This window comes from Astatotilapia calliptera, chromosome 4 (assembly GCF_900246225.1).
Source record: "Astatotilapia calliptera chromosome 4, fAstCal1.2, whole genome shotgun sequence".
Lineage (NCBI taxonomy): Eukaryota > Metazoa > Chordata > Actinopteri > Cichliformes > Cichlidae > Astatotilapia > Astatotilapia calliptera.
The window spans coordinates 24,170,148-24,193,309 of record NC_039305.1 but is presented as its reverse complement, the minus strand read 5'-3'; the positions used below and the strand labels follow the sequence as shown (position 1 = coordinate 24,193,309).

At 41.0% G+C, this 23,162-nt stretch overlaps 3 protein-coding genes and 1 non-coding gene across 9 annotated transcripts; all 4 read right to left on the bottom strand.

The window, feature by feature from the left end:
• Positions 1 to 159: 159 nt before the first annotated feature.
• Positions 160 to 2,973, bottom strand: rbx1 (ring-box 1, E3 ubiquitin protein ligase). Its single transcript, XM_026165651.1, has 5 exons — positions 2,862 to 2,973; positions 1,927 to 2,005; positions 1,721 to 1,791; positions 497 to 582; positions 160 to 319 (listed from the first exon to the last, which is right to left on the bottom strand). The coding sequence occupies exons 1-5, from the start codon at positions 2,934 to 2,936 to the stop codon at positions 307 to 309; spliced, it is 324 nt and encodes a 107-aa protein (XP_026021436.1). The 5' UTR covers positions 2,937 to 2,973; the 3' UTR covers positions 160 to 306.
• Positions 2,974 to 3,148: 175 nt separating this feature from the next.
• Positions 3,149 to 3,220, bottom strand: trnaq-cug (transfer RNA glutamine (anticodon CUG)). The gene has a single exon. It is a non-coding gene; the product is annotated as a tRNA-Gln (tRNA).
• Positions 3,221 to 4,315: 1,095 nt separating this feature from the next.
• chadla (chondroadherin-like a) lies at positions 4,316 to 10,846 on the bottom strand. 3 transcript variants are annotated; one of them, XM_026165611.1, is made up of 11 exons: positions 10,668 to 10,846; positions 8,814 to 8,972; positions 8,057 to 8,251; positions 7,824 to 7,979; positions 7,579 to 7,724; positions 7,035 to 7,273; positions 6,565 to 6,827; positions 5,583 to 5,919; positions 5,136 to 5,488; positions 4,749 to 4,915; positions 4,316 to 4,666 (listed from the first exon to the last, which is right to left on the bottom strand). In XM_026165611.1, exons 2-11 carry the CDS (start codon positions 8,970 to 8,972, stop codon positions 4,375 to 4,377), a joined length of 2,307 nt encoding a protein of 768 aa, XP_026021396.1. In that variant the 5' UTR covers positions 10,668 to 10,846; the 3' UTR covers positions 4,316 to 4,374. The 3 variants fall into 3 exon arrangements, with proteins under 3 accessions (XP_026021396.1, XP_026021399.1, XP_026021398.1); XM_026165614.1 differs by having other exon boundaries at positions 10,686 to 10,846; XM_026165613.1 differs by lacking the exon at positions 10,668 to 10,846 and adding an exon at positions 9,526 to 9,899.
• A 1,301-nt stretch (positions 10,847 to 12,147) lies between these two features.
• On the bottom strand, positions 12,148 to 23,131 carry rangap1a (RAN GTPase activating protein 1a). Of its 4 annotated transcripts, none has more exons than XM_026165615.1 (16): positions 23,025 to 23,131; positions 22,107 to 22,226; positions 21,881 to 22,008; positions 19,886 to 19,945; positions 19,617 to 19,796; positions 19,350 to 19,484; positions 18,976 to 19,134; positions 18,475 to 18,588; positions 17,928 to 18,027; positions 17,714 to 17,798; positions 16,608 to 16,755; positions 14,539 to 14,655; positions 14,334 to 14,439; positions 13,335 to 13,423; positions 13,139 to 13,260; positions 12,148 to 12,780 (listed from the first exon to the last, which is right to left on the bottom strand). In XM_026165615.1, the coding sequence occupies exons 2-16, from the start codon at positions 22,216 to 22,218 to the stop codon at positions 12,699 to 12,701; spliced, it is 1,737 nt and encodes a 578-aa protein (XP_026021400.1). In that variant the 5' UTR covers positions 22,219 to 22,226; positions 23,025 to 23,131; the 3' UTR covers positions 12,148 to 12,698. The 4 variants fall into 4 exon arrangements, with proteins under 4 accessions (XP_026021400.1, XP_026021402.1, XP_026021401.1 ...); XM_026165617.1 differs by lacking the exon at positions 23,025 to 23,131 and adding an exon at positions 22,900 to 22,979; XM_026165616.1 differs by lacking the exon at positions 23,025 to 23,131 and adding an exon at positions 22,413 to 22,680.
• Between the last annotated feature and the right edge of the window lie 31 nt (positions 23,132 to 23,162).

The following is a 23,162-nucleotide window of genomic DNA, read 5'->3' as shown; positions in this document are numbered from 1 at the left end:
TATCAAAGCAGATCTGACTGAGCACTGTCCTGTCACAGCAGACGGCTGATTTGTCCTTTGGATCTCCTTCATTAACTCAGTCTTTTGCCCACAACCCCTGAAAATGTGCTGCTTGTCCCTTCCTCTTTAAAATTCCGACAACACAAGTCACACAAGCTGTATTTTTCACAAGATTCCTGTTTATTTCTGTACTTACAATATACCAGAACAAAATACATGAGAAACAGCTTTTATAAGCGGGTCAGAACAAGGATAAAGTGAGGGTGCTGCTTGCAGAAGCCAACAAAGGGGTGAAGGATAAACGAGCTAGTGTCCATATCTGTGAAAACATGACAGAGAGGATGTTCTGTCAGTACAGCTCTTCAGTTTTAAAGAATAAACAATTTTCTCTGCGGGTCAACAAATGATCAAATGCACTGTTAACCAAGGAACCCCTTAAACCCTTGTGATTGGACCACACAGTAAAACTGTATACAATGTAATGCATGGTACTCACTTCTGAAACTCCCACTCCCTGTTGTCCAGAGGACACACCTGTCTGGTCTTCAGCCAGCGAGAAATACAGTGGAAGTGGAAAGCATGCTGGAAAAGAGAAACAGTAGAAGGATGGTAAAACTACCTAAAAGAATTTTATTTAACAAAAATAACTTCTCTAGTGGAAAATCGATATTTTACTTCAGGTTTACAATATTTAAGTATCATGTATTTTATTTATTATTAGTCCTTTATTTATCCAGGCAAAAATCTCATTTCCAAGAGAGACCTGGCAATACTGCTAATACTAATTCTTTGTACTTCCACACGACAACAATCAAACTTTGAGGCACAACTGGAAAACAAAGAAATAGATCATGTGCGCTTAAAATAACAAAATGACCAGAGGATCAAGTTATCCCAGATTATTTAAAACCATTTTTAAGGATTTGGGAAACTTTAAAACCTTCCATTTAAATAGTGTTCATTGCATGTATAGTTCCTGCATATAAACCTGGCATGAGCAAGCTCTTATAAGCACAACAGCCTTGTGCAGGAAATTCCTATTAAAGTTCATTATGATCAATGTTGGGAAAATCGCTTCAGAAGTTATACTAATATTAATTTGTGTTTAACATGATTCCTCTCACCTTTATGGATCAGCATGCTGATCATTTTTGATAATGATATATCATCTGGAAGATCACCTCTGCCCGATACATAGAACTTCCTATATCTGCCCTTCCTGGCAGCAGAGATGATTGTTACAGGAGGTGCCTGTCATCGTCTTTTTAAGATCACTCCTTAGAAGTCCTAATCTGACTTTGTGAATCTGCATGTTTTCAGTATGAATGCCAAATTTGAACAGGGAGCATCAACAACTGTCAGTGCTACAGACACCAGGGTCAGACTGTGAAGACTCAGTTCTACTGTGATATCCTGAGTTGTCCCAGGGAGATCATTCAGTAGAAACAACCTGAACTGTGGAGTGCAGGGCACACACACTTCCTATGACTTCCTCCTTTGTTCCCAAAAAATAATTTCAGACACCCATTTTCATCTTCTTTGCTGTGTGTGATTGGCTTTTGTTGCCAATCACACACAGCAAAGACAGAGAGAAAACAGAGAAAATCAAGTGGTCAGATCAGGATTTTTCTTCCACAGTGCAATTCAAACAAAGAGCAATGGTCTTAAAGGGGAGCTGAGACCATTTTGATCACACTGTACATGTTATATAGAAGCTTACATTGCAAACACCCCAGGCTACAGTGCACTCTTCAGAGGTTGCAGAAGCTTGGTTGGCCTGGCACTCTATGCCTAATGGGTGAGGAGGGAAAAGAGAAATGTGTCAACATAAAAAGCACCATATCACCTACAATGATAAGCAAACCTCATTTACTGTCAAAATGTTCACCAAAGAGATCAAAGACCAAAATGTAAAACTGAACTCACAGAGATCCATGATGTGGTTCCTACAGATAGCACAGTTGTCCACCACAATGTCCCAGGCCCAGAGCGCCACAGCATTCCACTGAGGGGGGAAAAATAAAATCACACAAATATATGATCCAAGATTCATAATCTGGAGATTATTTAATTTAAAAAAAATGTCTATATCCCCTTATTTGAACCACACGAGGGCCAGCAGTGCACAAACTGCTGTGACTTGAGGGGCACTTTTTGAGCTTAATAACAAACATGACATAAACATATGTTTTATTTAAAAATATATATTTTAACTTTGGTTCATTATGAGTGTCAAATGTCTTTTGATTTGAAAAAGAAGAAGCAAAAGCATCTCTTGAGTGTCTGTAAGAGGGCCTTATCCACTTCCCCATCCCAGAAACACGCCTGAGATGTTACTGTAAACTCTATAGAAGTCCTCAAATCATTAGAGATTTAAGGCATGGGGCCCTAAATATATCATTTGAGTCTAGCTTATTGAGAAAAGAATAGCATAAGAACGAGACACACAGTCGCCATCGAAAGCATGTCAAACGTGTAAACATTATTTTTAAATACAAAACAAAAATTACGTGTGATGTGTAGCTAGGCTAATTCCGCCGGGGTACCGTTTGAACAGCTGATGTGTTTCTGCCCATTACAGATATCTCTGAATTAATAACAAAGGTGTCTTTGTTATTAATTCAGAGATATCTGTAAGGGCGTTGATTCTCGGCCCCTTAATGGGAAGTGCAAATTCGTGGGTATTCGTTACTAACAGCTACAAGCCTAGTGTCCTATGCCACAGTGACATAGCGCTAAAGTTAGCATGCTAGAGTTAGCTTAGTAAAGGCAGTGAGCGGCACTGAGCTATGATAGCGTCCATTGTTCACATTAGACAGCTTCTTAGTAACTCCCCGGTGAGAGACTTTTTACAGCCATACCTTCTTTACTTCAAATCGTTTCTTGCTTGCGCTATTAGTACCGCTCGGTGTATCCACGTCCATTGCTGCTGCCATCTTGAACGGAAGAGTATGACGTATGAGCCAAATCAGGCGGAAGAAGAGCGGCAGTTTCCGCCGTCGAATTTGAGAAATTTTAAAGCGTATTATATCGATATTTGACGGCGTAATGAAGACAGATCATAGTTATTTTCTTATATTTATTTCAAAAGCTAACAATGTTAACTTTCATGAACACAAAGCGAAAAGCTTCTCCATCCAAAACATTTAGGTTCCACCGAGATTTGAACTCGGATCGCTGGATTCAGAGTCCAGAGTGCTAACCATTACACCATGGAACCCCCACGACTAACCCTCAACTACACCTCAGTATAAAGGTAGGTATCACAGACACAATGTTCTGTCATTTCCCATTAGATATAGTAAATTGTTAGAGCACAAATGTTGCTAACACTGCCAAGTAGTTTGAATTACTATTGATCTCCCATCGATGCTACGGTGATAAGATCAATACTTTGCTTCTATCCTATAAGTTCAGTTTGTAGCCCACTGAATTTTGGAATTAAAAAACTATAGCTCAGACATGCTGTATGAAAATATCTGAAAGATTTTGTATTTACCGTCACGTCTAGAATATTTAAAACCTATAGCACATTTAGATAACAGATGTTGACCAAAAGTGCTTAAAAGACAGGTCTAAAAAAAAAGAATAGTTTTAAAATAATTAAGAAGGTGAAAGATTTGTTTTGTTGTCGTGTTAACTAATTATTGTGGGAAATTAAAAAAAAAAAATCAAAGTGATTTTAGTGGTCATTAAAATGTGTTCAGAATTTGCATATTGATGACTATTTCATAAATCATGAAACACTGATCTCCCTTACATAAGCTGCCCTTATAGGCTAAAAATATTTGTATTGGTATAGGGAATACTGGCTTGATATCAGATCAATACCAACATTTGCAGTACTGCACATAACTAGCTGTGTTTGTCCGTTTTTGTTAGCTTTCAGTATGGATACACCCATAGATAAGATTTTTTTTGGCTATGTGGTTCTTCTATAAACTACACTCAATTCCAATGTGGGATATTGCTGTGCCGTCTCACATAGGGACAATGTGGGATAACATGGCCTCGCTGATTTCACCTATAGACACTTGACGCTTGGCCTCTGTAAATTAGTATGTGCACCACTAAATATACATTTCTGTAATATGCATAGCAGTTGGGCTCCTCTAAAAATGCGTTGTTATTCTCTCTCAACAAACCTTTTTAGTGTTGCATTAAAGTATCCCTGCAAGAATGGTGAGAGATTGGCTGAGTGACTGTCAGGTTTCCTCTGACTTTTTGACTTTGATTTTTCGCTTGGATACAAAAGACTTGCATGGCTCAACATTTTAATTTAGAACCAAACAAATGTAGCTTTCAAGAAACCCAGCTCCTTAACACTCAGGTTTATTGCAAAAAAAGAGGAAAAGGAAAATGAGTTACATGTTCTCATTTCAGTATCTTCTTTTTCTTTGTTACTTTTGGTGGCCCAGGTTTTCTTTGAGGCTGCTTCCTGGGCAGTTTGGCGACTTTAGCTGTGGTCTGTGCTTTGACTTTTCGGGATTTCAAGGAGTCTGCTTTGGATTTCTTCACTTTTGGATATGCAGCACTCTTCTTTTCTGGTGGAGAAATGTTCTCTGGGCAGGACTTGAAGACGTGGATGCCCCGGACCTTCTGACCTCTGAGCTCAGGAGGGTGACCACAAGTTGCGGTCAGCTCCAAACTAACATTCTCCATCCACCTGAGCCACAGATACAAAGAGACAGAGTCAGTAAAGCTGTCAGTTCATTCTAACTGTAGTCCCAGGTAAATCTTACACCGACCTGCGCAGAGGAAGCAGAGAGCAGTCACAACGCAGTGGGTTGTCCTGCAGGTCCACAGTCTCCAGGCCGGTGAGTGGGCTCAGATCAGGAAACTCCTCCAGCTGGTTTCCTCTCACAGTCAAAGTCCGCAGCTCTGAGGCCAGCCCCAGCAGTGCATCCTTGGAGATCTGCACAGTGGTGCAATACAAAGAGTTGAAAAGAAAATTCTTTATCTTGAACAAGCCCTCAGTGCAGTGAATAATCAGCACATATTTTCACATAAACAGTACAGTCACGTTTGGACTAGATATTGGAAACCTGGCTGGTGTTCAAATACTGACAATGCTGAGAAAACATAAACACGTTGCAAACGAACTTGTGATATTAGCTTAAAAGGGTCTCTCGTACCTTTTCCATTCCCATATGATCCATGTAAAGTCTCTTCAGACTTTTGGATAAGGGCTGGAAAGCATTTGGTCCCACCCAACGAACTGAGTTCCCAGAGAGGTTGAGCTCCTGCAGATTAGGGGTCTCAAGCAGAGCGTGGGTGGGCACCTCAGTCAGCTGATTTGAATCCAGGTGAAGGGTACATAGAGAGTCAGAGTCAAGAGCGCCCTTGGCAATGTAAGTTAAGTTGTTATTGCCCAGGTATAACTCAGTAAGTTTAGAGCCCAGTGAGGACAGCAACCCACTGGTCTCAAGTTTAGAGATGGCATTTTGCTCCAGATGTAACACAACCAGACTTGGTAAGAGTGACAGAGCTAGAAGAAAGACACAGAACAGCCATGTTTTAGTTCCAGTGTTTCTTGTAGATAGTATCTACTGAGGCAGACTTAATGTAATTTTTCCACTGACCTGATCCAGGGAACTGCGCCAGCTTGTTCCTCTCCAGGTGGATGTAGGTGAGCTTGGGCACTCCAGCAAAGGCCTTGGGGTCCAAGGACATGAGGTCATTATCAGAAAGATACAAATACAAAAGGTTTTTCATCCCTTGGAGGGCACCACCTTCAATTTCATGGATTTTGCAGGACTGCAAGTGAAGAGAAACAAGTTGGCTGCTGCCTGGGAAGCTGTTGGCTGGAAGGTAGTGGAAGTGATTATCGTGGAGGTCCAGCAACTGCGTCTGGGCGGGGAAGCCTCGTGGGATTCTAGTATGGCCCCGACCCTCACATGTGGCATGCTGGGTCTCAGTCTAGAGAAAATCAGTTTTGAATGTGAAACCTGCAAAACGTCTCAGTGGAAATAACAAACAGTCATCGAGGAAGTACTCTGAGGGTTTACTTAATAGAATACCGACATATCACAGTGCTCTGAGACACTGATAAACATATGAGTAAAACAGCTGCCTTGTAGCATGCAGCATTAGCCTTCATTTAAAGGCCTTTGAAGCATTATTTGTGGTGTGCCAAAAATCTACCACTATGTTACCCATCTACCTACAGTGGAGTTTTAGAGCTTTCAACTCAATTTTATTCATATAGCATGGCCACTTGATCCAACCCCTAAATATATGCTTTATCAAAACCCTTTTAGCATAGCTCTCTAGCTTAAAACTAGAGAGGGTGTCTGCCTCCTGAATCCAAACTGGAAGCTGGTCCCACAGATTAGGGCCCTGAAAGCTGAAGGCTGTGCCTCCCATTCTACTTTTAAATATCCTAGGAATCACAAGTAAGCCACAGTCTGAGAGCCAAGTGCTCTACTGTGATTAGCGAAGTAAGTAAGTACAAGTGAGCCAAGTGAGAGTGTGGTAAAACAGCAAATCTATGAGAAACTGGAGTTTTTATTTTTTCTTCCTGCTTTCATTGTGTCCCAGAAGTGTTTTCTGTCTCCAACTTACATCACATTCACAGTTAGCTGGACACTTGACCTTCTGCTTTGGCTTGGCAGTGGCTGTGACCGTGGGTGGGACTCTTTCCGTACTCTCCTCCTCCTCCACCGGTGACTCCCCCCTCCTGCAGCGCAGATCCAGAGGAGACACCGCCTGCAGAGGCTCATCTGAGAGGTGAGGAGGTCCAGAGCAGGCCCCCAGCAGCTTCACACCACTAACTCTCGCCCACTGCCTCAGTGGAGACATGTAGCAGTTACAGTAGATGGGGTTCCCTTTAGAAAAAGTAAGAAATGCCTGTTGGTCAGCATGTAAAAATGACACATGGTATGCTATCACCCCCCTACATCTTTCTTTCTTGGCCTCACTATGAGACATGAGAAGTCAGATCACTTACATCTGCTGGTTTGGAAAAAATGAAAGCCTGTTATGTTAAAGTAAAAATCTGTGTCCAATAAAAAATATCAGAACACAGGCTTTACCTGTCAGGTTGAGGCTGGTGAGGTCTCTAGGGCCTGAGAAGGGCTCCACGTACCGAAGATGGTTGTGGCTGAGGTCAAGGTGTGAGAGGAGGGGGGCTTGAGAGAAGGCCTTGTCTGAGAGGTCCTGAAGGGACATGTGGCTGAGGTACAGGTGTGTAAGCTTTGCCATGGAAACGGAATCTTCCCCGAGGTAGACCATGGGGTTGTGGTTCATGTGCAGCCGTGTGACCTCACGGAGTCTTAACAGGTGGAGGACATGGCAATTTAAAATTGTCACTTAAAAGCTCACAAATTTTACTACATATATATATATATATATATATATATATATATATATATATATATATATATATATATATATATATATATATATATATATATATGTATATATATATATATATATATATATATATATATATATATATATATATATATATATTATTGACTTCTTTCTGAGTGCTGCTGCAGCTGAGGATTCAATGCTAAACACACATTAAAACACACATATCAATACGTCCCATAACAGTCATCCAGGTTGTCCCACCTCGTCATTGTCTGTGTGGGGAAGAACTGCAGCTCATTGTGATCCAAGTCGAGGCGGCTGAGGGTGAAGAGCCCAGCAAACGCCTCAGGTGCCAGGTTGTTCAGAGAGTTGTGGCTAAGACGAAGAAACTTAATGTTCTGCAGCCCCTTGAGGAGGAAGAGGAGGAGAAGGAGGACCGTTGTGGAATCGCATTACCAAACACATCCAAAAAGATTATTAACGTATTTACCCATAATTTGGAGTACCTGGAAGACCATGTTAGGGATGTAAACCAGCTGGTTGTGGGTTATGGCCAGTGTGTTGAGGAAGCCGAGCTGTGTGAAGGCTCCAGGCTGGATCTCCTCGATGCGATTGTTGTCAAGTCGCAGCTCTTTCAGGGAGGAGAGACCGTCAAAGGACTCCTGCAGCAGTGAAAAGAAGAGAACATCATTCTCATAATAAAGACTCGAGAGGAAAAACTGCGGGCCTCTGATCTTACTTGGTAAAGGATTTCAATTTTGTTGTGAGCCAGGTTTAGAGAGACCACTCGGCCAAGAGTCCGAAAGGCGCCCTCTTTAATCTCGATGATGTTGCAGCGCTGCAGGTTGAGATGGGTGAGGTAGGGTGTGTGCATGAATGTCCCCCTGGACAGCACCTGCAAGTTGTTATTTCTCAGGTCGAGTTTCACAGTAATCTAGAGGAAACAATGAGTATTGGACACACAATTACATGCCAGGACGGAAACCAGAGTGAGGCTGGTTTATTCAGATAATAAGTCTGGTTAGCTAATCACTCTTTGGTTCTAAAATCACTCTCTCTTGATTTCAGCACTAATTACTCACAGAATGTGGTCCGTGCTTCATAATTATACGCTTTCATTCTTTCTTTACTGAGGACAATGAGTGATCATTCACAACACAGGCTGGAAAATAATTACATGCAGTATTTTACAGAAGCTTCTTTAGCAGCAGCAAACTCCCTTTAGATGTTTCTGATGTTTCACTGAGGAGAAATCTTTGTCCTATAAACCTGTTTCAGTTCATCGATATTTCTGGGATGTCTTAATTGAAAACCCTTTTCAGGTCGTGCCAGAGCATCTCAGTCAGGTTAAGAGGAGAGCATTTGAAATTGTTATTGAAACACGTGCACGCGCCATCCTTCAGAGTAAAGAGGAGAGGATCCATCCAGCTTGTTATCAACCCTCAGTTTAAAAAGCCTACATGTCTAAGATACAGCAAAACCCCTGAATTCCTCACCTCCTCCACAGTCGGGGGGACATCTGTTAGGTTCTTTCCCACACAGGCTGTTGTGAGTGTGATGCTGTCACAACTGCAGGCTCTGGGACACTTTTTGGCTTCCACGGGTAAAGACAGTGTTAAAACAAGGAGGACGACTTCAGCAGAGAAGATCTGCATCTGTGCCAGTAACACATGTTAGAAATAGAATTACAGGAGTGGCTAAAGGCCCCGGGTTGGGAGACAGACACTAGACACACTAGTTCAAGTTATAAAGCTCTTCTGCACCTTACAGAAGCAAAACAACAGATTTGGGGGTCTTGAAACATGGATTCCTCCTCATTTAGTTGGATAAAGGACTCTGCTTTTCCTTTCATGTCTATAAAATATTTTTGAAGGATTGTCATGTTACCTAAGGTATCTTTAAGGAGGCAGAAGAGCTCTCCACGGTTGAAACCAGCATAGCCTTTTACTTTGTTTGATTTCCCCTGATCTCCCACAACTGGTTCCTGGTTCCCAAAACTCAACGGTTTGGCTTTAGCAACACATGGCACACATCATTTATCTGCCATTTTTAAAATATAGATGTAGCAGGTGATGATCAAAACTGATCGATACTCAATATCTTACACTATATAGCTTAACACTGAATGCTACCATATGAGAAATCTAAACTCCAAAGAAAATCCGAGTTCAAAACCCAGACTCACTGAAAACAAGCAGCTTGGCTTACCTTTAACCATATGGCTGTGCTATCAGTGTTTCCTTGGTAACAAGAATTAGAGATGGATTTAATCTGCCAGTTCGGGCTTTAAGTTGTTCACTGAGGGCTTTACTTCACTCTGAGTGTGCTCAGTACTTACAGCCTGTGGTCCAACAGGCTAACAAACAAGACTTTGGTAAATTCTTTTGTGGTGACCCCTGATCTTTGTGTCCTCTCTCTGCAAATTAACACACTGGCTTCACATTTTCTGAGGCACAAGAAGCGAGCAGCTTCTATTTGCTGACACATGAGATGAAATAACTCACTGCTGGTTTGGAAAAATCAAGGCTTTTAAATCTGAATGCCGGAGTTTCATCCATAAGCTTCCATTATAACCTTAAAAAAGCCTGCTTCATCAGGCAATAATAATTGTGTGAATGCCTCAAAGTATTCTGTTATTTCTGCTAATTCCGGCTATATCTTTTGGTATTTATTACTATTATACTTTTTAAAATATTACACTTTTTTCCTTTTGTCCCATTGAAATGAATGGAAAACTTCCACAATTCTGCTAAAACTTGCTTGTTTTTGAAACTTAACTACTTCCTCATACTTTCACGTAGAAACTCCATTCAAACTTTAAAATGTTCTCAAATTATTGGGCTTTTTATGTGTGATTCAGCTTTTTCATATGTGTTACTGTTTTAATTTAATGCCTCTTTAAGTTTTCAGTTGCAGCTTTGTGATTTTCCAGAAAATACATGCGTTGTTATGGTTGCTATGCAATTAACTCAGAGTGACAACTTGTCCTTTCTGAACTTTCTCTTCATGTCTGAACAACTTCTTGCTACTCACTCAATTTTCACTCAACCTCCACAAATTATACATCAAAACGTGGGGATTTTTGCTGGCTTTCAGAAAATGTCACTATCATTGTTGTGGAAGTTACAGATTTTTATCAGATTGCCTCAGAGCAACACAAAGTCTGAAAACTCTCCATAGAAAGTCAATGGAGAGTTTGTTCAAAATCAGCGCTGGAACTCTTTAATGAGAGCCATTTTCAAATCGTCATATCTCCTTAACAAAGCAAAGTTAACAAATGAGGCTTGTGCCAATTCATCTTCAGACACTGCTGACACTCACGGTCGAAGCAGTTTTTACAGTCATCTTACCGTTGAGCCATAAATTACATTTGTTTGAGGGGTGGAAATCTGTCCTTTCTGTCCGCAGTGAAGGTTCAAAGTCTGCCGATTCACCCAGTACAAGTGACAGGACAAGTGCTTCTATCCCACCGAGTTTTACAGTAGTTACACAACGTTTTGTAACTCCAAAAAACGGCGCAGTACCTCTGATTGGTGGACTGAAATTGAGCAGAACCAGGTTGTTCTGCCTCTTTTCAGCAGAAATTTCAGCGTTTTCACCTCTTATCAGCACAAATCTCAGCCTCTTCTGCTGTTTTTATCAGAATTGTCAGCTTTTTTCAGTTACGTGAGAACCAGTTTGGCTCAATGAGTAGCTGAAAAATTGCAGCCTCTTCTGCTCTTTCAGAAGAATTTCAGCTTTTTTACCTCTTTTCAGCACAATTCAGCTTCTTCGGCCCCCTGCATATTTTTTCTCTCATCATATCTATTGTTGGGACAAGAACTGCTTTGGCTCAGTGAGATGAGCAGCTGCTGTGAGATCTGTTGGTGCAGGTTTGAATCCTACTTGTTGCTGTTAGCACACCTCTGCTTGCATGCACTCTGCTTTAGTGACACTGTTCAGTGTACCCTTTCAAATAAAGCAGTTTTCAGCAAAGAGTTCAGCTTCTACACAGTGTTTTCATCAGATAGTTCTCCTGCTGTTTTCAGATTCCACTGCAAGGCATTCACACAGCATTTTCGCAGGAAATGCAACTTTTTCTAGTTATTACTACCATTTCAACTTTTCTTTCTCTGTTTGGCATTACTGTAAAATCTGTATCTGCATTACATCTTTGGAGTTTAAAGTTTTGCTTTTTATTTTTAAATAAAACTCATTCCAATAAAAGCTCGGATGCTATCTGAAATATAAAAAAACCTAAGTGTAATGATTTGAAATGCTTATAAATCCCATTTTTATTCTGACTGCAACATTCGAAGAAGGAAAAAATTATTTGGGAAAGAGCCACGTTCACCACAACAGCCTTCTTCTTTTAACTGCAGCCAGGCCATTTCAGCACTGAACCTCTTCGCTAGGTTTAGCATCGTCTTGCTGAGATATGCAAGGCCTTTTTCTGAAAAAGACATTATCTGGATGGGAGCACATATTGCTCTAAAAGCTGACCTTATACCATTCAACATTAATGGTGCCTTTCAAATGTGCAGATTATTCTGAAATTGCTCTGTAAATTGTGGACAAGGTCTTTTGCCAGATTGGTTAATATATATCCAATCACGTTACTGACCCGTTGCCAGTTAACCTGAATTTTCCTTCAGCTGTTTCAGTAGTTTCCCTTATCAGTTTAAATATTTAACATTTTCCATGTTTTATTGTGAATAAAATATGGGTTTATGAGACTTGCAAATCACTGCATTCCAGTTTTATTTCCTTTAAACCGCATTTTGTCTTTTTTGGAATCGGGGTTGTAGAAACTACACAGTCAGCTTGCAGACACTTAAAAAAAACAACAACAACACTCAAATGAGCTTTATTTTTGCAACACAATTTCATCAACAACTGTCTAACCTGAAAATACATTTCAATTTATTTAATGCATTTTAATGTGGTATGTTACAGTCTTGTTTCTGCTTGTCAATAGATATTTTAATATCACAATTTGACAATATTTGTGAATATATAACAAATATTTGGTGTGAAACAAGAGAACAGCAAAGGTGAAAATTAAATAGAGAAGCCACAATAGCTGCAAGTGCCAAGTCCACACTGATCCTGGTTTACAGCTGTCATCTGTGGAGCGTGAGGCCTTTTCTCATTCACCCATATACAAAGAAGGTGAAGTTAAAGGTGTCAGTGCTGTCTGGTAGTTATTTGAACATACAAAAGGCTTCAACAATTTCACACCTTCAGAGCTTTTTCTATTTCATAAGACATATTCAAGTTATGTCCGAAGTCCAGGGAAAAAAGGGGTTTTCTCAAGTGCTCCTCTTTTTTACTTTTGTGTTTGTGTGTGCTGGTTTCCAAAGGCCATGAATGATCAGTCTATGCGCACGTGTCCACAGTCCTCAGCTCTGAGACCGGACTCTCTGCAGTGTTGATTGGAGATTGTTTTTAGCATTTCCACATGACTCCAAGGTCTTGTTATTCCTAAGAATGACACGTGCAGATTGTACAATTATTTATCCTGTATTACAATTTTTTCATTAAAAGATCTGGAGATTTTCTAGGATCCCATGAAACACCCCAAAATCAACAATAATTATTTAATTATTAATTTTTTTATAAGTAAACTGCACCAAAATATTGCATTATATAAATAGTTTAATCAAGAATATAATGAATCCTCTCCAACACAAAAGTGAGATAAAACCAGGGCGAATTAATCACCATCTGTTTACGCACCTGGTGCAGAAGCATTTATGTGCTACGTTACTAAGGATAGGAAATAATGGCGTTTTGTACCTGGAAGCTGCCTTTTGATTGGCTCATTCTGTCACGTCCTTACCGGGACATGAAGGCCTCCAGCACAGCCACGCTCTCTTTGGGGAAGTAGTCCTGTCGAACGACATGCTCCAAAGCTTGGAGGTGGCCGGGGACCACAATCACAGGTTTCACCTTATCCTCGCTCTGAAGGTAGAGGACCAAAAACATTAGGGGGGGGGGGAGCAAACCAAAGACACATTTTGCAGAGTGTTTCATACCTTAATAAGTCCAAGCAGCACTAACAAAGATGATACAAAGCTGTAGCCTTGGAAGGAAGAGGAGGTGAAAGCTTTCCTCAGGAGCCCATCTGCAAGAGGAAAACCATCTTTACAAACAGAATTTTCAACACTGGAATAACACATCACTGACAACAAGTTTAGTTTCTCCAACTCCAAGCACTACAAAACACACATTTATGCAAAGCAAAATAAGATTATTTATTTTTTTAAAGCACAACTTTCCATCCACCAATTTGTTTGTTGATGGGAAAAATTACAATAATATGAAAAAAAAGTGCAACGTGTGGGGAACGTATACATATATATATCGTTATATCTTAAGGTTAGCGTGGCTCTCTTGGATGGAAACAACTACCAGCATCTGAAGCTAATGATTTTATACTGCTTCATAAATCCATACACACCATGCTAGTGTAAAAACAATGAAAATAAATAAATAACATACATTTAAAAAAAAAAACAAAAAAAAAAACTCTGGCACATACTGTATACAACAACAGAAACAAATGCCAGTTTTACATGTGGCTTTTGTTCTAAATAAACCTTTAAGTGGATCTATTATTATAAAGCTCCACTTAAAATTTTTGACTCCGTATGAACTCGACGAGACCGGTGAGGACAGAAGCCCCGCCCACCTTCCGCACAAACCCTTTGTTTGCAAGTGGCAGCCAAACGTGACAGCTGGCTCTAACTGTGATGAGCCAAAACCACTTTTTCCAGAGTAGACTGAGCTTTCTAATGACTTAGATGAAGTAAATTGTAGGATTATTTAAATAAAATTAAATAAAAATAATTTAAGAGCATTTTAAGCTTCAGCAATAGCTGAAAATGAGAAAACTATACTAATACTCAAAGTAATATGTGAAAAAAAGAAAAAGAAAGAAAGAATCAAACAGCTTAGCACAAAATAACTAAAATACACAAATGTCACACAAGTCTGGCATTTGCAAGATGACTCAACTCCACAAAGTGTCTTACCAATACTGTCCAACACTGCATTCCTAACTTCAGTATTGTCCTCCTTGTACACAGATGCAATCTTGAGGAAGGCTTCAGCTGTTTTTGTAGCGTCTGAAACATCCACCTGGGCCCGGAAGAAGAAATGTTTACACACTAAAGAACTGCTGGATCTTTGCATAGGATTACAAGTGTGTTTTAATGTCACTGGAGATTTCTTTGCTACCTGCTGCTCAATAAGCAATGCTCTCGTGGGGCCCAGTTTAAGCAGTTTGTCAGGGGAGGGAAAGCTGAGGAAGGAGGAGACTTCTGGGGGTCGAGGTGTTGACTGTGGGGTGGAAAACTGTAAGAACAAGGCAAAAGGAAAAAGTCAAAACACAAATGTGTGCATATGATCACAGCTAGTGTGGATTTTAGACTTCCTGTCACCTATTCAGTACAGAATGAGGCTTCTGTTAGACATAATAGTGACGTCCCTCAATACTTTAACATGTTAGTCATCATTTGGATTCAATAAGGCCCATATCTTACATATATCCTACTTAGAACTAGTGTATATTTTTTTCCTTATACAGTGGGGCAAAAAAGTATTTAGTCAGCCACCGATTGTGCAAGTTCCCCCACTTAAAATGATGACAGAGGTCAGTAATTTGCACCAGAGGTACACTTCAACTGTGAGAGACAGAATGTGAAAAAAAAAATCCATGAATTCACATGGTAGGATTTGTAAAGAATTTATTCGTAAATTAGGGTGGAAAATAAGTATTTGGTCACCTCAAACAAGGAAAATCTCTGGCTCTCACAGACCTGTAACGTCTTCTGTAAGAAGCTTTTCTGTCCCCCACTCGTTACCTGTATGAATGGCACCTGTTTGAACTCATCATCTGTATAAAAGACACCTGTCCACAGCCTCAAACAGTCAGACTCCAAACTCCGCCATGGCCAAGACCAAAGAGCTTTCGAAGGACACCAGGAAAAGTATTGTAGACCTGCACCAGACTGGGAAGAGTGAATCTACAATAGGCAAGCAGCTTGGTGTGAAAAACCAACTGTGGGAGCAATCATCAGAAAATGGAAGACATACAAGACCACTGATAATCTCCCTCGATCTGGGGCTCCACGCAAGATCTCATCCCGTGGGGTCAAAATGATCATGAGAACGGTGAGCAAAGATCCCAGAACCACACGGGGGGACCTGGTGAATGACCTGCAGAGAGCTGGGACCAAAGTAACAAAGGTCACCATCAGTAACACACTACAACGGCAGGGAATCAAATCCCGCAGTGCCAGACGTGTTCCGCTGCTGAAGCCAGTGCATGTCCAGGCCCGTCTGAAGTTTGCCAGAGAGCACATGGATGATACAGCAGAGGATTGGGAGAATGTCATGTGGTCAGATGAAACCAAAGTAGAACTTTTTGGTATAAACTCAACTCGTCGTGTTTGGAGGAAGAAGAATACTGAGTTGCATCCCAAGAACACCATATCTACTGTGAAGCATGGGGGTGGAAACATCATGCTATGGGGCTGTTTTTCTGCCAAGGGGACAGGACGACTGATCCGTGTTAAGGACAGAATGAATGGGGCCATGTATCGTGAGATTCTGAGCCAAAACCTCCTTCCATCAGTGAGAACTTTGAAGATGAAACGAGGCTGGGTCTTCCAACATGACAATGATCCAAAACACACCGCCCGGGCAACAAAGGAGTGGCTCCGTAAGAAGCATTTGAAAGTCCTGGAGTGGCCTAGCCAGTCTCCAGACCTCAACCCCATAGAAAATCTGTGGCGGGAGTTGAAAGTCCGTGTTGCTCGGCGACAGCCCCAAAGCATCACTGCTCTCGAGAAGATCTGCATGGAGGAATGGGCCAAAATACCAGCTACTGTGTGTGCAAACCTGGTAAAGACCTATAGTAAACGTTTGACCTCTGTTATTGCCAACAAAGGTTATGTTACAAAGTATTGAGTTGTATTTTTGTTATTGACCAAATACTTATTTTCCACCCTGATTTACGAATAAATTCTTTACAAATCCTACCATGTGGATTCATGGATTTTTTTTTCACATTCTGTCTCTCACAGTTGAAGTGTACCTCTGGTGCAAATTACTGACCTCTGTAATCATTTTAGGTGGGGGAACTTGCACAATCGGTAGCTGACTAAATACTTTTTTGCCCCACTGTAGAGATTTAATGGTTAGAATTTAAAAAATTATAATTACAGACACATTTGATGCCATTTTACTCATTTAACTTGAGCCAACTTGTGTTAAAACTATTGCAATGAACAGACATGTCTTACCTTATTGCCAGTGCTTTCCTCTTCCTCCTCTTCTTCCTCTTCTTCCTCTACTTCCTCCTCGTCCACATCGTCCTCGTCATCATCTTCTTCCTCATCGTCGTCTTCGTCCTCCTCGTCATCATCATCTTCTGGCTCGCCCTCATCTTCACTGAAGAAGTTTTTTTTTTTTTAAAGCACAGCTCTGTAGTGAGGACTTTGCAAAAAGACTTCATGACCTAAAGCTGCGTCCACAGTAGATGCGATTTGCGCGTTTCACATCACTTGATAAACTGATATTTGACATCTGACATGTGATGTATTTACTACCGTGTCATTCAATGGTATCCTGAGTTGGCAGCCGTTTGAATCACTCACCTGGGATTTGAGAAAAGTTTATCTCGGGTACTGTCCACGTCATGCTGGTTAGTATTTGAGTAGAGTATTTAAGAGAAGCCTGGCAGGAGGATCTCAGTATAAAGATTATAGACAGCAGATGTCAGAAGGCTCAAGAGCATCTACGGACCTCGTCAGCATGTGCCAGATAAAGGCCTATTACAATTCAAGGTTCTACACAGGCTACATTTATCAAAACGCAAACTGGCTTCCTTCCTAAAACGATTCATCCTGCGATCGAAGCGAACAAATACCGGCTTCTCTAGCTCAAAAATCCTGAACCTGTCCACACATCCGAGGATTTTGCACTAAGACATTTCAGGCCTTGTCAGAAGTTTTGCTAAAGCAAATTGCTCGGGGCCCAAACCAGACATTATTTTGGGTGAAAGCAGCAACCCTAGAATTGTCAAATAATCAATACATGTTAATCGGATTTGCGCTGTTATTGACGAAAACTTATTCTGTTGAACTGGAAGCAAACGAAGCCACCGAGGTGGGACTTATTCCATGTCATTGGGCAACTCTTTGACTACTTTAACAAATCCAAGGCATGAAAGATGTATCTATAATATTTTGTCTTTGAGATACTTTTTTAAGTTGCTGTAAGTTCATATGAAGAACCTCAAAAAGAGAGTTGTGGGGGGGGGAGGCTCTGAATGTCACTTTCTGCTATGAATCACAACCACTGTGGATGCAGCTCAAGCAAACAGGAGTCAGACTAAGCTGTGATTTACCTGAGTGATCCAAGTAGCTCGCTCATGTTCATGGCTTCCATGGCGACTTTCAAGGCTCTGCAACCATCCTCTCCGATGCAGTTACCTGAAAACCAGAGATCCTTTCACACAAGCCATGAAGCCAAATGCAGCTAAAACAACATTCCTCCATAATGTCTCAAATACAAACAAACAACAGAAGCATCATGACTGACACCGACTGCATTCTTTGTACCATTTAGGTCCAGTTTCTCCAGTTGGTCCTTGTCTTTTACTGCCTGTGCTACGACCAGAGCAGCATCCTCAGTAATCTCACCGTACGACAAATTGAGCTCCTGTGGAACATAAAAACTATTTATTCAGAAAGGTGTCCCACGTACATACATATGCTTTTATTTTAACTTCTGTAACGTCACTGTAGACTTCCACTATGTAAAACAAAAGGCGTTGGATAGGAGCAGCTGTAAAGTAAAGTTTTCCTTCACACGCGAGCTCCTAGATAGGTTTCTACTGCAGGTCTATTCTTTGTTGCAAATGTGAGAGAAAAGCTTTCATGGTGACAACTGAGCGTGAATTAAACGATAAGCGTCGAAGCAAACTTTTACATTAAAGATTTTTTTATAATCAAGTTAATCGATGAATCGTTACAACTCTAATACCATCATTAACCCTGTGCCCTGTTGTCAGGATGATAGGGGGAAAAAAAATTTAATATTGTCCAAGCCTACTGCCAACAACAACTTGCAACAAAGAGCTGGCAGTAGAGGGTTGCCCTCACTTACCTTGAGGATCGGCAGCCCCTCTGACACGCTCACTGCAATCGCTTTGGCTCCTTCCGGTCGTACCAAACAGTCTCCAAAGTTTATCACCTGGATGCTCCGCAAGTGTTTCAAGGCCTGTGAAGACACAGACAGTATCTGCTGTATCAGGCTGAAAATAACCAGTACAAATGATGGTGATGCATATTTTCACTATATTCAAATCATTCTGTCCTATTTTGCAGGCACTGTACAAATGTATCTTGTGAAGGCATAACTTTAAAGAGTTATATAAACAATACAGATCTTTCCTCTGTGCCTTTTAAACCAATCACTCTTTTGTGCAGGTGTCAGTGAAGCAGATTTCCATGCCTTTTTCAAGACTATCCAAGATTCTTTTTCCAGGCCTGGGAAATGAACGTTTTCAAATACTTTTCAGGTATTTCATGAGTGCACAAACTCTGTTTAAAAAAAAAACAACTCACTGTCTAGATATGCAACTACTAATCCCTTACATATGTATACCTGAGCCATGGCCATAGCCCCCTTCTCAGTGAACGTGTTGTCATTCAGATTGAGGATTCGAAGTCCTGGATTGTGTTGCATGGCTTCGGCCAGGGCGGTCACACCTGCGTGGTTGATGCCATTCTGGGGCATGTGAACCTCCTCCATGCTGCCCATAAGCTGGAAAGACAAACTTTAATCGTACACGTTCGCTGCTTACACATAAAAGATAAAACTGTAAAGATCTACTTTGAATGTGTCTGACAGCATAAACTGGCTGATAATTATTTATACGAAGTGGTCCAAGAATAAAACGTGTCAATCATTAAGAGACGTATGAGAAACAGTCGTTCTGATGAATCAAAATGAAGCCTGTCGATGAAAATCAGTCTTACCTTAAAAGCCTGAGCGAGGGCAGTGGCTCCGTCATTCTCCAGTCGGTTTCTTCCAGCAACAAACACCTTCAGGCTGAGGGGCGATCCCACAGCGCTGGATTTTTTATGGTTGTAGATCAATGATGCAGCTAAAATCTGAGGAGTACAAAACAAGTACAGTCATAATGATCTAGGATGCATCTGTCCACTTGTCTGGTTTTCATCTTTGATGCTTTATTCTTGACAATGACGACCTTATCCAAGAACACGTGTCATCTCCACACTTACCTTGCCACCTCCGATGCCCATGCCACAGTTGTTGAGCCGTAGCTCCTGCAGTGTGTAGCAGGTGGAACTCTTTAGCAGATTCTCAATGCCCTTTACTCCATCGGGTCCAAAAGCATTGTCGCTGAGGTCTAAAACTGTGAGCCTGGCACCCGCCAGCATCAGAGCATCACCCAGTGAATTCTACAAAACAAAAATAGGAAAATAGGAAGTGAATCAAAACTAACCGCTTGGGAGTCAAAATTGATGTGTTATTGATAATCATGTAGTACCAGGGAAGGTGGGATCTCAGAGCGCAGGCGACCTGTAAACATGTCACTCCAGTAACAACGCTGAGGAGGAAGGAAGCAAGGAGACAAGAGCAGTGTCAGTGGAAGCCACAAGATGATTGACTGACTGATTGTATTCCATTACAGGGCAGTTAATCATATAAATTATTATTAGATTCACCCATGCTTGTTGCAGGTATCAGTGTGACAGAGAGCAGAAGGCTGTTTTCAGCCATATTTAAACATTGTGTCGGACTAAGTTATCAGTTCATCTGCATATGAAACTTCTTATTTTAAGTGTGCACCCAACCTATCGCCCTAAGGCAGCTGCAGGATGCCAACCCCCCTTCACCCAAGCCATGAATTGGATAAACGTTTGGATTTCTCATTCCAGATTTTCATACTTCAAACATTTGCTATGATAAAGCACCTTTCATCATATGCCTTTGGAATATTAATATAGGGCTGGGCCATATTATACCGTTCACGGTAATACCGGTATAATGTTAGGCAACGATAGGAAAATGAAATATCATAGAATATGAATAGAACGCGCATGCGCAGTGCCTTTTTTTTCATACGCACATGGCCGATTGTTGAGTGAAACAGATGAACCAGAATTGGTTTGTACAAATGGTGCAACTTCAGTGATGTGGAACTGGTTTGGTGTTTGTCCGTCAGATACACGACAAAGCACATTTTTTTGCAGAACATGCAAGCGGCTGTTGTTATTGTCATATTTGTCGGACTAAGATGCTCTTAAATCTGGGAGTAATCTGGGTCCTAAACTCCGTATTCTTCAGGTCAAACAACACTGCAGCATCACTTAGAGTTAAAAACTGTCTAAATTCTTTCATCTTTAATAAAACGATCAGCATTGCTGCTTTACCAGGTGTACCTATGAAGTTTAACTTCCAGGCATCCATGAAAACAAAATTTATTACATTTAACAGAGTTAGAAGTTAGCAGGAAGCTAGCGGAAGTTAGCTCGCTAGTTTCGCTAGTTACCTAAACATGATATTGCATGTTCTGACTGAGAGATTTCTGAAAAAAATCAAACGTACAGCTCTGCTATCACTTCCAACATAAATGAAGACAGGAAACTAAACAGCAGTGACGTTTGTAGGGTTACTGAAGTTGGGCTAGCTGGTATATAATGATGTGCTACGTGATCGCTAGCGACACAGCTATGTTAGCATAACATAAACAGTGAAGCTGGAGGACGAACACTAACACTTTTCCACTTATAAAAGTTAACGTTAAGGTTCCTCATGGTTAGAGACAAATGCAATCGCATGGCAGGATGCTGTAAAAGGACCAAACTTCAGTCAGGAGAACAACTGAGATAATCCATCCACAATACGAGGTTAGTCATTAATATACTGCAACAACATGGGAATAGAGCAGCTGCCAGAGAATTCAACATTAATGAATCAATGGTACAGAAGTGGAGGAAGCAAGAAGAATGAGTTTAATAAAGTTTGATTTATCTGACTGCTTTGTTTCGCTTAATGTGCCTTATAATCCCGTGCACCTTATGGTCCGAAAAATACGTACTGCACACTGCAGTTTAATGTTGCAAAGCACCTCTTTTTAACTTCAGTGGATATTATACATGGTTATGCTCAGGATATGTCAGCCCATTTCCACTGGAAATGCCTTTTGGTTAAACTTTCAGCAAGGAATTTGCATTTGCACTGTTACATTTTTATAAAGCTTTAATGTACATAAAAACCAGCTTCTTGTTTAAGTGAAAATAAATGGAAGGTTGTCTTTTTGCGCTAGTAATGTTGTGGAGTTGTATTTTGTCTCGCATCAATTATATCGTCAGTTATATCGTTATCGCAAATTTTCAAATATATATCGTGATAAATATTTTTGGCCATATCGCCCTGCTCTATATTAATATTAATTGTATTTTTATTAGTTCGTATTTATTGTGGAGAAATATAAAACTGCTGAAATGTTAGAGATGATGAACAGAGAACAACGTCTCACCATCAATGCACTCTTTGTCTCCAGGGCCTTAGCGATGGCCTGTGCTGCCTCCACACCTACAGTGTTTCCCTCCAATCTCAGAGCTTGTAAACCCTCAAAGTCCTGGATCTCCTTCACCATCTCCTCAACTGCGGAGATTCAAATGATCATATTAAAACAGGTAACACATAAGAAAAATCATTAAAGCCAAGCCTTTGGATTATTTTAGTGATTAAGTGACACTCACCTGACTGAGCATCATCCAGCTTTCTTCCCTGTCCTTTGTAACTGAGCTCTCCATCCTCCACTCCAGTTTTGGCCAGAGAGTCAGCCAACTGCGCAACGTCGTCTGTCGCCATCCTGGCACCTGAGGACCAAATGCATCACTTTTTAAACTTCATGATAAACTCCGCTGTCTGACTCCTCTGCCCAATACCAGATGCTAACAGAACCAAAACAAAAGCACCCAAAAGAAGTCATTCAAACTCTAAATTATTCAGCTGGGTGTGAACAATCTGGTTTAAAGAGCGCGGGTTTTTTCTGGAAAACCTACCCTTACTGCTAGCCTTACTGCGACACAAAAACAGCTGAAAGCGCTTGTTCCACTGAGGGAATAATGCACCTCAAACACTGATTTTAAGTCTGGAAAACCACCGGAGCTCCCATGTCTACACTGTGTAACCAGTAATCTCTACAGTCTCCTACATAACGTCTGCACTCTGTGTGCTCGTCTAATACCCGGAGACAGCCGACAGCTTTGACGTAACGGTCACTGAGACAGAGTTGTTTTGGGGTGGATTTCCTCTTACAAGCAACCGGCGCCTAGCATGGGCTAACGTTGCTACCGTTATGCTAATATACCTGCATGAACTGTAACAGGCTCGTGTCCGTGGAGCCTTTACGATCGTTTCTGGAATTTATAATCCATCTTTATGCCATAATTACATATTTTCTTATGCGAATATGAACAGAAAAGATTCACGTGCTAGCAAAGGTCCATTCAACGTGGTTACAGCTCAGTCAGTCATCTGTTAGCAAACCTTTCAAGTTGGCCAGCGCCGAGGTTAGCCCCAGCCCTCGGGTTGAATTAGTTATTTTACACACCCTAAATCGCGTTTTAGCTAAACATGAGTCTACTCTTTATATAAATGAATGCTGTCATTACCACAACACTGCTGTGCCGCTTGAATACAGTCCGGCGGGTCGCTCCCTCGCTATTGCGCCTCTTCTTCTTCTTCTTCGTGAGTTTTATCAGCGAAAATGGTGCATTACCGCCACCAACTGGTAAGGAAGGACCTTAACA

Excerpts from the sequence above, each read along its gene's own strand:
- rbx1 (XM_026165651.1), bottom strand. The coding sequence starts at position 2,936 with ATGGCAGCAGCAATGGACGTGGATACACCGAGCGGTACTAATAGCGCA. Across the intron at positions 2,006-2,861 it reads AACGATTTGAAGTAAAGAAG|TGGAATGCTGTGGCGCTCTG; the intron begins GTATGGCTGTAA and ends TTCCCCCCTCAG. Across the intron at positions 1,792-1,926 it reads GAACCACATCATGGATCTCT|GCATAGAGTGCCAGGCCAAC; the intron begins GTGAGTTCAGTT and ends CTCACCCATTAG.
- chadla (XM_026165611.1), bottom strand. The coding sequence starts at position 8,972 with ATGCAGATCTTCTCTGCTGAAGTCGTCCTCCTTGTTTTAACACTGTCT. Across the intron at positions 7,274-7,578 it reads CCCACACAGACAATGACGAG|ACTCCGTGAGGTCACACGGC; the intron begins GTGGGACAACCT and ends CCACCTGTTAAG. Across the intron at positions 4,916-5,135 it reads ATCATATGGGAATGGAAAAG|ATCTCCAAGGATGCACTGCT; the intron begins GTACGAGAGACC and ends ACCACTGTGCAG.
- rangap1a (XM_026165615.1), bottom strand. The coding sequence starts at position 22,218 with ATGGCGACAGACGACGTTGCGCAGTTGGCTGACTCTCTGGCCAAAACT. Across the intron at positions 19,135-19,349 it reads CCCTCGCTCAGGCTTTTAAG|CTTATGGGCAGCATGGAGGA; the intron begins GTAAGACTGATT and ends TTGTCTTTCCAG. Across the intron at positions 13,261-13,334 it reads TGCTGCTTGGACTTATTAAG|AGCGAGGATAAGGTGAAACC; the intron begins GTATGAAACACT and ends CTCTACCTTCAG.